Raw genomic sequence first — 15,709 nt, forward strand, 5'->3', positions numbered from 1 at the left:
GGCATAGTCACCTTCCACAAATGGAGAAATGTTTGAATCTTTCTGTAAAGAACACAGAGGCAGGATGAACAGAGGATAATTTCCCCTTCCCCCCAAAAAATGAGTCAAAGGATATCTATGGGGAAGGATTTGGACCCCAAGACACATCTGTCGATATGGTCAAAGTGCAGAAAGTCCGAGATGTAACAAACAGCCTTAATCTGTTCCTTCCTGACCCTTTCATGATCTAACAATCATAGAAGCTAAGTATCTTGCCCTTTCTATCCTGAGGGCAGTGACCACTCCTGGTCTCCCAAGGTTTGACTTCACTTTACTCTGGTTCTATTTCCTCAAAAGCTACTCAAGGACCCTCATGGGAAGTTTTGGGACTAACGTCTCTAGCACTATCAGCTTCACACTAACAGGCTTCCCAGAGATGGAAGGCCTGCAGCACTGGTTAGCTGCCCTCCTCTTGCTGCTTTATGCTATCTCCATCCTGGGCAACATCCTAATTCTCTTTATCATAAAGGAGGAGCAAAGCTTGCACCAGCCAATGTACTACTTCTTGTCTCTGTTGTCTGTCAATGACCTGGGTGTATCCTTTTCTACGTTACCCACTGTCCTGGCTGCCTTGTGCTTTCATATCCCAGAGACTGCTTTTGATGCCTGCCTGACCCAGATGTTCTTCATCCACTTTTTCTCCTGGACAGAATCTGGGATCCTTCTGGCCATGAGTTTCGATCGCTATGTGGCCATTTGTAACCCCTTGCATTATTCTTCAGTGCTCACTGATATCCGTGTGGCTCACATGGGCATATCCATCATCATCCACAGCTTCTGCATGGTCTTCCCATTGCCCTTCCTTCTGAAGAGGCTACCTTTCTGTAAAGCCAACGTGTTAACCCATTCCTACTGTTTGCACCCAGACCTGATCCGCCTGCCCTGTGGAGATACCACGATCAACAACATGTATGGACTGTTCATTGTTATCTCTGCCTTTGGTGTAGACTCAGTGCTCATCCTAATCTCCTATGTGCTTATACTGAGCTCTGTATTGGCCATTGCCTCCCAGGAGGAGAGGCTGAAGACACTCAACACATGTGTGTCCCACATCTGTGCTGTGCTCATCTTCTATGTACCCATGGTTGGTGTGTCCATGGTTCATCGGTTTCAGAAGCATGCCCCTGAGTATGTGCACAAGTTCACGTCCCTGGTATATCTTTTTGTGCCTCCAATGCTCAACCCAATTATCTATTCCATTAAGACTAAAGAAATTCGTAAGAGGCTATACAAAATGTTTTTGAAGACTAAGCTCTGATCAGGGAGAGATCTTCTGGAAAGCCAGGTGCCCTAGGAATCTGTTGTTATTGCTGATTCTTGGGTATACTTGTCCCTGGAGGGTTTTAATCCCCTTCTGTAAATGGACCTATGATTAGGTGCCTGCCATTAGTTGTGTGGTACAGCCTGTTGTAATTAACTGTGTCACAGGTTGTCATAGGTGACTTCTGTCAGAGCTAACAAGGGTCTTCAGTTAGACTCTTTTATTTGTCCCGATAACCAATTACACCTATGCTTTCCAGTAATTCTCAAAACAGAGAAAAACTTATGTAAACCACACTATAAATGGAGATTATGTTACTTGAGATCAAAGGTATAACTGAATATATTTTAAAGAAGTAATTCTTTTGAGTATCTTTAAACTTGAAAAATTAAAATACACAGTAACTGTGACCAACTTTTCACTATTAAAATAAATACGAATATTCTCGAGTCTTCTAAAAAGGAATGTATATGCTCTCCATTCTGACTAAGCAATATAAGTGATGTTAATACTTGAAACTTACAAGTTCGAACAAGGAGAAAAGTTTCGTGGAAAAAATCATATGCTGTCATCCCTTGGGTAGACTGAGGGGATGACTGTCTTCTAGGAAGCCAGTAAGCCCTCTAACTGGAAGGCTAACAGAACCAGTGATGGATGGTGGGGCGAGTCTGCTTCAGTGGCAAAGCCAGTTTGGTCCACAGTTTACTGGAATATGGATTTTCATGGCCTGTAGTAAGCACCCAAGTCCAGAGACTTTAGCACTTGCTAGATAGAGAACAGTGGCTGAGGAATATCAGGACATTCAGAGAGCACAATCCTTTTAGAGTAACAGCCATGAGGTGAGAGGAATACTCGGCAGAGTCATGCAAAACATACATAGCACAGCCCACACAGGCCATATGACCAGTTGGCAGAGGTACACACAAACGTGGTGGCTTTCATTGGATAGTACACAGGCTATCGCATAATTTGACTCTGTTGGATGATTGGGAAAAGCAGACACTGAAGCAGAAACATCAATTTTAAAGAAATATCCTTTTCCATGTTTTTACCCCTCAAAAGATCATGAAATAGCTTTTCTAAAATAAAGCCATAAGGACTGAGTGACATGATATTGCCCTAAACAGCAGCAATATAGATCTGCATCTCCTGTGAACACTTAGATGTCAAATTAACCAACCGTTACAAAAAAAAAAAAAAAAGAAACAGAATAAAAACCTAGAGATAACATCTTCAACAATATTAGATAATGGAGAAATGACTAGTACCCTAGATCAAGGTAGGTATAGCTAAAACAGAGTTAGAAAATATGTGGTAGGGAGCAGTGTAGTGAAGGCAAATAACCAAACTTAGTCCAATAGGAAATGACAAACCCCCAAATCACAAAAACTCACCCCCAGTAGGAGAGGATGGAAACCTAGGCAGAAACCTGGGTGGTGGCTTTGAGACTGACTGGTGAAACTGGGAACAATCTTTATAAGATCTAAGTCCTTGTGCACCTGAAAGGATCAAGCAATGTTGTGGTGCTCCTAAGCATTTAAGAATCCCTGAAATGCTCAGCATATAAGCTTTTCCAGGAGGCTTTGACCTCAGCCAAAAGGAAACCACAGATAAAACAGATAAAGATCACAGAGTAAGAAAGAAGGTGCTGGTGACAGATACAGGCTCTGAGGGAAGCAGGTGCAGAACAGTGCCATGGCACTATAATTCTCAAAGGTGTGCTCCACCCCCCTTGGAAGGAAGGCTTTTAAAGGTCTAGAGCTGGAAGAGAGGGAGGGATCCACACATCCTCTAGAAAGAGCCTTAGCTCTGAGACACACAAGCGGCCTCCAAGAGAAGTGTTCCTTGGAGCTGTTCGCACAACAACAGAGGGAAACCCAGAGCCACAAAGCTGGAAATGCTACCCTGCCATCTCCACCCAGTCCAGAGAATTTCCCTCCCAGTCACCTGGAAAACCATCCTTCTGTATATCTGGGTCCAAAAACTGGATATGAGCTAACTCTGTACACAGTTACGAGCAAAAACGAAAGAGGAAAAAAAAAAAAAAAGACAAAGATTAACTCATGGCCCTTAAAGTCATGGTTATGATAGGAATCTTTCTTCTTTTTCAAAAAATGTTTTAGGGGCGCCTGGGTGGCTCAGTGGGTTAAAGCCTCTGCCTTGGGCTCAGGTCATGATCCCGGAGTCCTGGGATCAAGCCCCGCATAGAGCTCTCTGCTCAGCGGGGAGCCTGCTTCCTCCTCTCTCTCTCTGCCTGCCTCCCTGCCTACTTGTGGTCTCTGTCTGTCAAATAAATAAATAAAATCTTTAAAAAAAAATGTTTTATAGCTTACTGCTCTGGTATCTATAACTGAAAATTAGAAACCATATGACTGACTTCAGTATTTCTTAGGTTTCTTTTTTGTTTTTTAATCATATCTCTGAATTCAACCAGAGAATTGAAAAGTCACAGAATAAGGAGCAAAGTGAGTGCCAGGTGTAACACAAAATATTTCTGTCATGGTTTTGTGCAGTGATGCCTTATATATTCCTTTAGCAAACCCACATGGAATGAGAAACCTGTGATAAGCACTGGGTATGTGGCTAATTGAACGGGTTACTGATAACAATGAGCGGGTGACACTGGGAGATGCTTTCTTGTGCCTGTCTCAGCAGTTGAATATGGACATGCTGAGCTAAGCTCTGAAATAAATAAGGGACAAAAAGCACAAAAAAGTGATAGAAATTCCTTTCAGTGTTAGAACTACTCATCTTCCAGTTCTTGATTGGATAAGGACCACTGGGGTGTACACACACACACATATACACACAGTAACTATAACCTGTTTATATTGACTATTATATTAGTCAATATTGTTATATATATATATATAACAAGTTATATATATATATATATAACCTGTTTATATTGACTATGGGTTAAAGAGGAGTTTATTGAGGAGGCAGAAAATGAAAAGACCTTAATTTATTAGTGTAGAAAAAAAATCCATTATATATGCATGTGTATATGTATGTTTAATGGCTGCCTAAAAAATACTGGCCAAGTCCCTAATTAGCAGTATGTTTAAAAAAGGCTTTTCTTTCTGACATAAACTGCATTTGTTCAAACAGGAAAGATATAGTATTCAATCTGATATCCAAATGTACTGATATCTAAATAAATGATAAATTTATAAACCTGTTTATAATATTTTGTGTGGTCTGAAGACTAACACGGTTAAGAAATTATGCTGAAAATAAATCAGAATCAGTTTCAAAAGTAGGGTCCAGTTTTCCAATTTATACCTGAATTTTGCTTATAATTTTCTTTCCCCCTGAAAACCATAAACTTGTTTTTCTACATTATTTGTAAACATGTTCTTGCACATATTAGGATTTTCTAAATATTGAATGGTATTTCCTGAGAAATGTTATCATTAATCTCCATCCTTGCTGAATAAATGAATTGGGAATATTTCCACTCTAGTGTTTGTAACCCAAGCATACAATGTTTGGATATCTGTTTCACAGAAATTTTTTTGTTTGAGTTTCAGATTTATTTTACTTGCATCTACATTTTTAGAAATTTTAGTCAAAGACCTGTTTATGAAGTTGCTGACTCCCAGATTTTTCTGTTAAAATCCACAGTAGATTTAGTTTACACCATGTCATGTCAAATGTCAAATACAGAAAAAGCCACTTAGTGCTCTACCACTTCTAACCTGTTTGACATTCAAGACTTCATCTCCATCAGAGACAATGCACCTGACTGTCAAGACTAGTATTTAAATTTTACTGAGCCACTCTTGCTTACAGGCTGTCTTCCATGGTAAAAATACTGATGGCCACCTAGGAATTTTGTTTCTCCTGGTTTTTAATATGGGATGCTTGCTTAAAAAACAGCGGGAGATTCCCAGCCTTTATTCTGCCCTGCCACAGTTTGCATGAAGATGGACCAGATCCCTTTCAGTCACATTCTTTGTCACACTGCAGCCTTTCAAAATGTGGTGTGGCTGTGCAAGGGGGTATTTAAAAGGAATAGTTAGTAAATACATCTTGGGAGACTTTGGCATATTCCTTCCAGCTCCCTTCAGATAGGTATCGCTCACAAACCCTAACAACTAAATTCTGTAATCACGGAGCCCTCAAATCAAACACAGTTGCTCCCACATTGTAGGTCACAATAAGTACTGTTGAAGGAACAAATAAAGGAGTGAGCTGCTGTGTTTTCTTTAAGCAAACAAACAGTAAAGCTTATAAGGAAAATAATGTGTTGCCAGAATTATATCCAATCCCATAAAAAACCAGTACTTTTTTTTTTTTTTTCCTTTTTCACTTGGGGTTGAATAAAGGAGAGTGTCTAAATATCTCTGCTGGGGAAAAGGAGATTGATAAACACTTGAGAAAGAAATTTTTCTGAGCACCATGACTGCCAATAAAAGATGTAAGATCAAGATTGTCAAATCACCAGTTCTGTTTGTTGTATTTCTGTTAGTTGAGATCTGTTTATAATCTAAATTTTTAGTAAAGCTTGCCGCACATCCATGCTGTCGGAGAGTGATGCACGACAGTGGAAATGTGTAGGTTTGGCTGGGATTACATGTTCTATTTGAAGATTGTTGGGGGCTTATGCAAATTTCAGTAAAATATCCAATATTTAGGTGGTTTCAGCTGACTCCTGAGCGACACATGTACAAAACAAAGTAAATAAACCATTTAACAAATAATGTATCTTTATTTTCTAATATATATTCAATAAACAAGTTTTTCATGGGTAAAAGAAGAAATAAAGGAATAAAAACACTTCATAATATAAATATAAACACAAACCACATCCACCTACTCCTAGTAAGGCAAATCCCATGAAACAAAACGTTGGCTACTGATGTTGGTTTGAAAGATCCTCACGAGAGTCCCGAGTGTCATTTGAAACTGGTCTCTGTATTTGAGGACAGGAAGAGCCCAAGAAAAGAGGCAGGCCACTCCAGATTGGTAGGCAGCAGACTTAACAACCAAAGGAGCTTACATACTCGGTTTATCTTGTGTGGCTGAAAGCCAGTACATCTTTACACCTGCTGTCAGAATCTTGAAAGTTTATATAGAAGCCTTATTTGGGCTCAGCCTCTATGCTATCCACATGGTCTCAGCAACACAGGACTATCTCAAGGTCATGTCCTTGGACAGCATTTAGGAGGGGCAAGACAAATGCTAGGCACATTCCAAGGACAGGGTCAGGAGTAAGGAGCCTTGAGTGCTGACGCCCAGCCTATCGGTCAACTAGCAGTATATCCTCTCCAAGACCTTCCCAGTAAACATTCACATCCAGGCATTGCCTGATAATGGTCTTCTCTTCCCCTGCATGGTGTGATGCCTCAGCAGGACTCAATTACTTGTTTGAGGCAGGAGGATGGTAGTTCACAAAGGGATGGCTGACTTCATGAGCCCTTTGTTGTGTCTATGAAACCTGAGCCTTCTTCAGGGCACACACCCCACTCAGCTGTGTGGAGGGCCTCTGGTTGCCTGTGCTCAATGCAGAGTCCCCAGCACATGGATCCCCTCCTCTCTGAAATGAAATAGCACAGCGCAGCGTCCTGAGCCCACCTCACAGGGGCACAGCGAGAGAGCGGCACAGCGAGAGAGGAGGCTATCCTCCCAGTGAGGCAATGCCCTTGCTGTGGAGAACCCTAAATCAGAAGAAACAGTCTGTGCCCCTGCTCCTAGATCTCCTTTTGCATAACAGTATCTAGGAAGGAGCTCTTCTCATCCTGCTGAATCACAGCTGTGGCATGAAGCTGACTCCTCCTAGCAGAACTGACCAGGTCTGAGGATGGATTCCTGGAGGTGGGGCTATACCTCAGGGGTACTGAACAAGTGGGACTGATGGTCAGCCATGCCCAGGGGCCTGTCCATGACCCTCTGCTACCACGCTCTTGTTTCTGCAAGTTCTCCTGGTTCCTGGGCTCACACAGGTATTAATCCCATAGAAGGGCCCCTGACAATGGATGTGTGTTTTCTCAATTCTGCATTACATTCTACTTGTATGGGTTTTCCTATGAGTCTTACTATGATGCACGGGGGGCAGGAGTTCAACACTGCCATAATTCTTGTTCTAGTTTCTTCTGTCTGTCCCTTCATAGACCCAGCCAACACAGGCCCTGGGGGATGAGATTGACACCCCTGACAAGACCATGCAAAAACATGACTTTTATTACTCAGAGCTTTTTTCCCCCCACAAACCTCACTGTAGTTCCCCTGCAAGCTTAGATGAGCTATGGTTATTAGCCAATTTCTAAGGTGACCTAATTTATGAGGTAGACCTAAAGGGTCTATAACAAAAGAAGTACACAATTTTTCTTTTCTCCTTTTTGGTTGCCCCAAATCTGGGTATTTTCCCATTTTGATAGGGAAAAGTGGTGAGTTCAAAGAAAACTTCTTATATACAAAGAGGCAAAGAGAGTCTGTACATAAACCAGAAATGTGGTGTTCTTATTGGCCTTCTCAGGTTGAAGGATGCAGGGCTGCCTCTAAGTTATGGCACCTGCCTCACAAGAGGAAGAGAACCCTAAAAGCATCATTTCTCTATCCCCTCATACAAGCCCCATTTCTAACAGATGATGGAGGAAGAAGGGTGGAAATAATATCGAGAGGAGCTAGAGGTGCTGACAGGATGCTCCTATCCCAGTGCTCCTTGTCTTTTTTCCTTTCCACCCTTGACTGTCAACGTGAGGCCTGTAATCATAGGACGGTTTTCCTCTCTCTCCCCAGGGTGGGAATCAGTGAGTGTTTTCCCACTTTCACATACTGCAGTTTCCCCCTCTTGTTTTGCATTTCTGTATTCATTCAACAAGACTCTCATGGCATACACACTGGTACTATTTTCTTTAATTTTTTAATTTTTATATATTTTTATTTTCTATTGTGTTATGTTAGTCACCATAAATACATCGTTAGTTTTTGATGCAATGTTCCAAGATTCATTGTTTATGCACCACACCCAGTGTTCCATGCAATATGTGCCCTCCTTAATACCCACCACTAGGCTCACCCATCCCCCCACGCCCCTCCCCTCTAACCCTCCGTTTGTTTCTCAGAGTCCACAGTCTCTCATGGTTCGTTTCCCCCCTTCACTTTTCCTTTCCTTCTCCTAGTGTCTTCCATGTTATGTTTGTTCGATTTGACAGTATAGAGCTTTTTGTAAGAATCAAAAAGGTCACTATTTAAACTGACTAAAGGCCGTAGTCTGACTCCTTATTTTCCATTTGAAATCATGGTCAGTGATGGTACTCAGTCATGCTTGTAAATTACTTTATTTAGTGGACAAGGCCACTTATAGGAGTCTCCTGTTTCACTTATGGGCATGTTTGGAAACCTGGATCACAAATACTGACATTGTTTCCATTCAGAAATAGTTCCCTCCCTCTGGCCCCTGATACCACTTCTTCATGTTGTGTCAAGAGAGCTACATTAAAAGGAAAACTCTAGATGACTTTATGTTCAGTTGCTTGAGGTCTCTGGCTCAGCCTCCCTGGTGGTAGTTCAGCCTCCAGAGGATCTGCTTTAATTTGGTCTATATGAGCCCAAACCTCATCTGAGAGCACTCCAATTCTGCCAGGAAATCACATTGCTGTCAAGGAAAGAGCATGCAGAAAAACCAACCCAATAGAAATTTCAAAATACTTTGTAGTGTTCAATCATATATTCTCTGTTCTGCTTTTTCCATGATTTGTAGCTGGAAATTCTAGAAAGGCATAATTTTTTAATGTCTTTTGTCATTGTGTAGAAAAACTTAAAATCCCAAAAAAGAAAATCAAGAGAATCCTGCACTTAGTACAATGTCAAAAACTGCAAGGGTTTATGGTTCAGCTATCGAGTACTGTTTTCCCTGTGGGAGGATGGATTGGTGAGCAGATAAGAGAAGTAGAGAAGTATCCGGAGTTTCTTCCAGATGTCAGGTTTTATCATTTCTCCTGAGTCATAATTGTTCACACACTTATGGCAAGTTCTGACAGTCCATCACATTTCACTTTGTGAACTTGAAGCAGGGGAGGTGAAGGCAAGGAGACTGGGGGTATGATTAGTAGTGAGGCCAACAATGCCCAAGGTGGGAGGGGTCCTTGGCGCCAGGTGCACACAGTGGAGACAGACAAGTATTGAGTCTCATCTGGGTCACGTACTATCTCTGTTACTCTGAAAACCTGACTTAATTCTCTACACCTCCTGAGATTGTTAAGAAAATAACATGAATCAGTGTGCATCAGTAATTTCAAACAGACACTTTTAAGAACAATATATTAATTATTGCTATAGCCACAACATTTATTTTAAGTAAAATGAATAGCTTAGATTAATCTTCCTTTTGAGTGTCAAATCACTCAGTTACCTCTAATATTTACCTTTTCTGAATGCCCCGGAGTTCTGCTCAATGTACTATCACTGGTTTTGCATTACAAGTTCAGTAGCCCCGTTGCCTGACCGCTTACTTTTCCTCCACCACACAAGCCTATCTCATCGTTTGGGATATGACGATGCTGCCGCTGACGACAATGAGGATGATGAGGAAAATGACTCCATGGATGATAATTTATGACTACAGTCAGCATCAGATATTAAAAGCAAACATGACAGTCACATTTTGATGGGGCGAAGCATACGGATAATGGCTCGGCGGATCTCCTTTGTCTTGGCGCTATAAATGAGAGGGTTGAGCACAGGAGGGACAAAGAGGTAAACATTGGACATGAGGACGTGTACGAAGCGTGGGGCATGCTTCCCAAAGCGGTGCACTACTGAGACCCCAATCATCGGCACATAAAACGCAAGCACAGCCAAGATATGTGACACACAAGTGTTGAGAGCTTTCAGACGTTCCTTGCGGGAAACGATGGCCATGACTGAATGCAGAATGAGCACATATGAGAGGAAGATAAATATCATGTCCATGCCAAACGTGGATACAAGAACAAAGAATCCATAGATGCTGTTGATAGTGATATCAGCACAGGCCAGCTTGATCCTGTCTGGGTGCAGGCAGTAGGAATGGGAAAGAACATTGGATCTACAGATAGGCAGCCTCTTGAAGAGGAAGGGAAGGGGAAAGAAGGTGATGAAACTCCGAGCTGTCACAGCTACACCTATTCCAGCAATAACTCCATTGGTGAGCACAGTGGCGTAGTGTAAGGGATCACAGATGGCCACATAGCGGTCAAAGCTCATGGCCAGCAGAATCCCTGACTCCATCATGGAGAAGGAATGAATGAGAAACATCTGGATGAAGCAGGCATCAAAGGCAATATTGCGGGCATTGAGGCAGAAGGTTCTGAGCACCGTGGGCAATGTGGCCATGGACATGGCCAAGTCACTGAAGGACAGCATGGATAGGAAGTAGTACATGGGCTCGTGGAGGCTGGGCTTCACTCGCACGGCCTGTAGGATCAGAGCGTTGGCTCCGAGGGCCACAGCGTACATCATGCAGAGAGGCCCTGCTAGCCAGGAGTGAGCGCTCTCCAGACCAGGGATGCCAGTCAGGAGGAAGGCAGCAGGATGAGTGACATTGAACAGTCCCATGGCAGGGGCAAGTTAGCCACACGCTTAACAGGATCGGACCTGGAGGACTTCTGAGAGTTGCCCTTACTGGAGGACACAAAGCCAGGGAGTAGCACGCACAAGGCATGAAGTCCTCAGTAGAAACTGTTGCCTTCCTGAAATCACTGGTCAGGGGAAAACATTGGCAAACTTCTTTTCTTCATGTTTCCCCATCATCAGGCTACAAGCTGGGCTAATAACCCTCTGCTTTACACATGAAAGGAGACAATGATCAATGTTTCACAGATCTCCATTAGGTACAAGAAAATGTACAAGTCCTATTATGTTAAGCTATGTTATCCACAACTTTAATGTGTCCTTGAAGGAGCACTGAACAGAAATAAGTCCAATTCACAGGTAGTTAGTAGAAAGAACGGTGAGAGTTTGAGTCATCAGGAACTCATGTTATGAAGCCCTTACCAGGCAGACACAGCCTCTGGCACTGCCTTACTCAGCTCTTCGGACAGTGACACATGTTACTGACTGCATTCCCAGACCTTAATCACAATGATTTCTCTGTGAGTGTGATTACAGTTTGTATTGTCCTGTTATTCTGATGTTCTGGAAACTCCTTCACCTTCATTGCCTCATCATGGATGAAGATAGACAGGGCTGGAAGGCTTTCTGTCAGGCAGAACTGTTTCAGGCTAAGGCACCCTCCTTTGGGAGAGGAACTCCTGAAATATTTTCCATTTCCCCTTCCTCTCCCAACCCTAGCAAAGCAAGGCTGGAGTATGATCTCAAAGTCCTTGCTGATCAGATGGAGGAGGAAGGGGACACGGGATGCCTAGTTAGCCACAGGCCCCAGAAATGCTCCCTTGAGGACTAATGCAGCCTCATCACATGGGGAACATTCCTGGATTATCCGGGGTACTATAGGACCCGGATTGCTCTGAGGTTGACAAGAAGTCAGCGGCCACTTCTCTGCGTGATGGATTGCATCCCTTTTGGTCATAGAGCTCAGTCTACACAGGCCTGTCTCCCTCCACACATATGGTTGTTTGGCTGAACTACCCCATTTTTCCCTTTTTTCCTCCTCCCTGACCACAAGTCCTATTCTTCATACAACCTTCAGTAAAGGAATTTAGGGGAGAAATACCAGAAGATGAGTGAGCAAAAGTGAAAGGAACAGAAAACAAAACAAAACAAACAAACGAACAAAAAAACGACGAAGAAACCAGTCTTCAATGAGCAGGATTCTCTGCAGGGCAGGCCAAAGCCAATCTGTGTGTAGACATCTACATTTTAGTATTTGTGGAAAAAAAGGCTGCTTGACAGTCCCAGGATCACATTCCTGATCATTCCCAGAAGTGACTCACCTCCTGGGTTCTCTGGAAGCTTGGGAAGAAAGGAAATAAATGATGGGAAAGCTACGTGTACTGAGCACATTGCATGTCAGATAATCTGCAAGGAATTTTCTATATGTTTCCTCAGTTCATCCTTGACCTTGAGGTGGAGGCTCCTGGCTGTGAGCAGGCCTCTCAGAGCATAGTCAATAGGTGGCAATGCCTCAGTTTGAGTAAAGATCTGTAAGACTCTAATATCTTCTTCAGTCTTGGAGGCACCATTGAGGGGGGAAGAGAAGAAGTTGAAAGGGGAATAGAGTCCACATTTCTGGATGGAGACTTCAAAGGTGCTCTTGGACCAAGGAGATGGTCGCAGGCAGATTCATGGGGCAAAGAAGATGTGGAAGTCCCTGTCTCCAAAGGTGGACTTGAGTTCCTGGGCCCCCAGAACTCAGAACCCTTCCTTTCTCTGTCGCCACATGTGGACCATGTGGTTTAGGGGACAGGTTGCTGGAGGGGGTGAGGAGCTCTGGACTCACTAACCTGCTCTGGCTTGCCCTGGCCGTGTGAGTTTGCCCTGGCCGTGTGAACTTGGGAGAAACTAGTTCTCTTTCTACACGGAGCCTCTTTCCCCTTACCACTCTTTTTTGTGATGTATTTTATGATCCTTTAGGGCTCTGATGTTCTTTCACATTTTAATTTCTAGTCAAAGACAATGCTTATGAAAGTTTGCTGTGCAAGAAGCCTCACATAGAGGATGAACAGCTGGGGGATGACACAGTGGTCTTCTGATGAAACAGCCTTGAAATCAAGGACAGGAATAGAAGATTAGAGATGCTCGGCAAACCCAGCTCCTGTGGAGTTTGGGACTAGCCGATTTCTTTATTCTTTTATCTCCTGGGTAACTTTACATACCTTATCTCAGAATTCATAGTCACCATTTGCATAGATATAGAGCAAACTGGAGGGGATTATAAGTGAAATAAGTCAAACAGAGGAAGACAATTACCATACGGTTTCACTTATATGTGGAACATAAGGAATAGCACTGGGGACCTTAGAAGGAAGGGAAAAAAGAAGAGTGGGAAATCAGAGGGGGAGACAAACCATGAGAGAGTAGGGACTAAAGGAAACAAACTGAGGGTTTCAGAGGAGTGGGGAGATGGGGTAACTGGGTGATGGGTATGAAGGAGGGCATGTACTGAATAGAGCACTGGGTGTTATAGGCAAACAATGTATCATGGGACCCTACATCAAAAACTAATGATGTTCTATATGGTGACTAACATCACATATTAAAATTAAAAAAAAATAAAAGCAAAAAAAAAAAAAGAATTCATAATCAAATGCAAAGTTTGGTAATGTTAGTCGATCCATTTTGTAGACTGTGAACACTTTGCTCCAGGATTTCAGAAATTTGCCCTTGTCCTGAGCAGACTTTCCTCCCTGAACTGCTACAATGTTAATGAGTCCTAGCAACATGGATTCAAAGGACATTGAACCTGCAAGCTGAGCTATGGGCAGAAACAGAGTGTATTAGCCAGAGTTCCATAGTTAGTGGCAGTGCCCATGAAGGAACCCCCATTCCAGGGTCTTGCACCTGCACTGCTGGCTCTACTAACCTCCAGGCACTCTCTCCCTCTTCTCCTCCCTCCACTGCCTTCCCAGTTGCACTCTTTCTTAGAGCAGTGTTCAAGGAGTCAGCTAGCTGCACCCTAATGGATCTCAGAACTTACCGGAAGCCAGAAAGAGGGAGAGACACTGGAGGAACAACACGCCCTTCTCTATCTGCTCCAGTGAATTCCTACCTGCCCCTTTTGTATCTAATTCTAAGCCTCTGGAGAGAGCAGGGTGATGCTGCTTTGTGTCTGAAAATGCATCAGGAGAGTTTTAGCCTCTAGAGGTCCTTAAGGACCATTGAGAATAAAGCATGTGTTCCTGTTTCTGAAAAAGAACCCAGCAATTAATCAGCCCGTCCAATTCTCTACCCACTGCAAGACACCATTAGTGATGGCTGGGCATGGGTGTAAGAGAAAGGTTCAGGGTTATGTCATCTGTTGACCAAGCGCAACAAATAAGATATAAGCAGAAAATTTAACAACACAGTTCAGGAAGAGTTATTACCGTACCTTGTATAGGTTCTCAAATGGTGCTCTAGTTCAGGTTTTGTGCTTCCATCATTGTGCTCCCATCATTTCCTCCGCATGGAATTCTGCCGCCTAAGCTCTTCCCGCTGAATTCCAAAGCTCTAAATTCATTCTAAGCTTTATCAGATCTGTGATTCTTAATGTGAAGCTGAAACTGAGACTTTGAAGGGTGGGTGCTGTTTAGGTGGTGCTGGGGTCTCGAGTTCAGACATGAGGCTTGTGTGCCTGGGACGCAAGCCCCTGCATGGGGCAGCAAGGGTGGGTGGGGACCTCCCTGGCTTGTTCTGAGGTGTTTCATAGGTCATGGTAAGACACCTTCTGGAAATGTGGAAAGGTGCAAAATGGAACCAATAATGCTCTGGAATTCCTTCTCACTGAGGCTGCTTTACCTCCTTAGCAGATCTTGGGAACTGGCTGGCAAAGGGGAAGTGTCAGTTGCAGAGTTCCAGCCCCAGAATCACAAAGAATAACATAAAGAGTGGGATTGAGTCAGAGAAAAAGTAACATAATAACTGGTAAGATAAAATAATGAGCTTTGCTCTGGGAATTGTTTACACAGGTTTCAAAAGAGGAGAGAAACTGACCAGCAGAAGGGAATAACACCTAGAGATTTGCAGCAAAGGAAGCCACTGACTGCTACGCCTAGGTGGGAGAGCCCCAGGCCAAGGTGACCTTGCCCAGCAGAAGCTGGAGCCATGGCACAGAGGCAGACCCCTGCTGGTTACTTAACTTCGGGCAGGAGAGTGGAGTGAGTGATATTCCCCCTGTCTGCTGATGCTGTTGACACCTGAACCCAGGTGGAGTCTCAGATATTCATGTAATGATAGAGGAAGAGCTACAGAAGGGTGAGTAGTGGATCTGAGGGTAAAGAGGCCCATCCTTGCTACTGAAGCGAAGCATCATTCATTCATTCACTGCAGGGTGATGGTATCAGTAACACTATAAGCTCCGGGATCTCTCATGGACTTTCAGACTCATAGGCAGCACCGTGCAAGGGGTGGACTCACTGTAACACATTGAGGAGGAAAGTTGTTGAATTTCTAGTGTTCTGAGGGGTAGAGATTCTGATTATCTTTTCTCTCAAAGCCAGATAACCAGATTTCTCAGGTAACTACTTCAAGACTGGCACACAATCAAAACTGAAATTCTTAAAGCCTAAACAACTCAAGTAGTTTTCATGACTCTTTCCTTATAGCATTGTTTATTTCTGCCATGAAAGCAGTGGTAGCACTGTTACAGTTGGCTCTACAGGGATCTGTAGTCTCCACTGTGGAGAGCAGTCTGGGGAAGGAGCCAGATGCTTCTAGGGTGGGACACAGGGATAACATGAGTGTTTACTTGTTAATAAGCAGCTGACCTTGGGACAAAACAAGCTCCCCCTATATATTGGATTCTTTAGCCAGATAAAAAGATAT

The 15,709-nt window shown here is 43.2% G+C and overlaps 2 protein-coding genes across 2 annotated transcripts; one reads left to right on the forward strand and one right to left on the reverse strand.

The window, feature by feature from the left end:
• Positions 1–352: 352 nt before the first annotated feature.
• LOC111159549 (olfactory receptor 51I2-like) lies at positions 353–1,297 on the forward strand. Its single transcript, XM_022522078.1, has one exon. The coding sequence runs from the start codon at positions 353–355 to the stop codon at positions 1,295–1,297; it is 945 nt and encodes a 314-aa protein (XP_022377786.1).
• An 8,607-nt stretch (positions 1,298–9,904) lies between these two features.
• On the reverse strand, positions 9,905–10,843 carry LOC111159523 (olfactory receptor 51I2). Its single transcript, XM_022522046.1, has one exon. It carries the CDS (start codon positions 10,841–10,843, stop codon positions 9,905–9,907), a length of 939 nt encoding a protein of 312 aa, XP_022377754.1.
• Positions 10,844–15,709: the final 4,866 nt, after the last annotated feature.

This window comes from Enhydra lutris, unplaced genomic scaffold (genome assembly GCF_002288905.1).
Source record: "Enhydra lutris kenyoni isolate GAN:26980312 unplaced genomic scaffold, ASM228890v2 scaffoldscaffold68, whole genome shotgun sequence".
NCBI classification, from domain to species: Eukaryota; Metazoa; Chordata; class Mammalia; order Carnivora; family Mustelidae; genus Enhydra; species Enhydra lutris.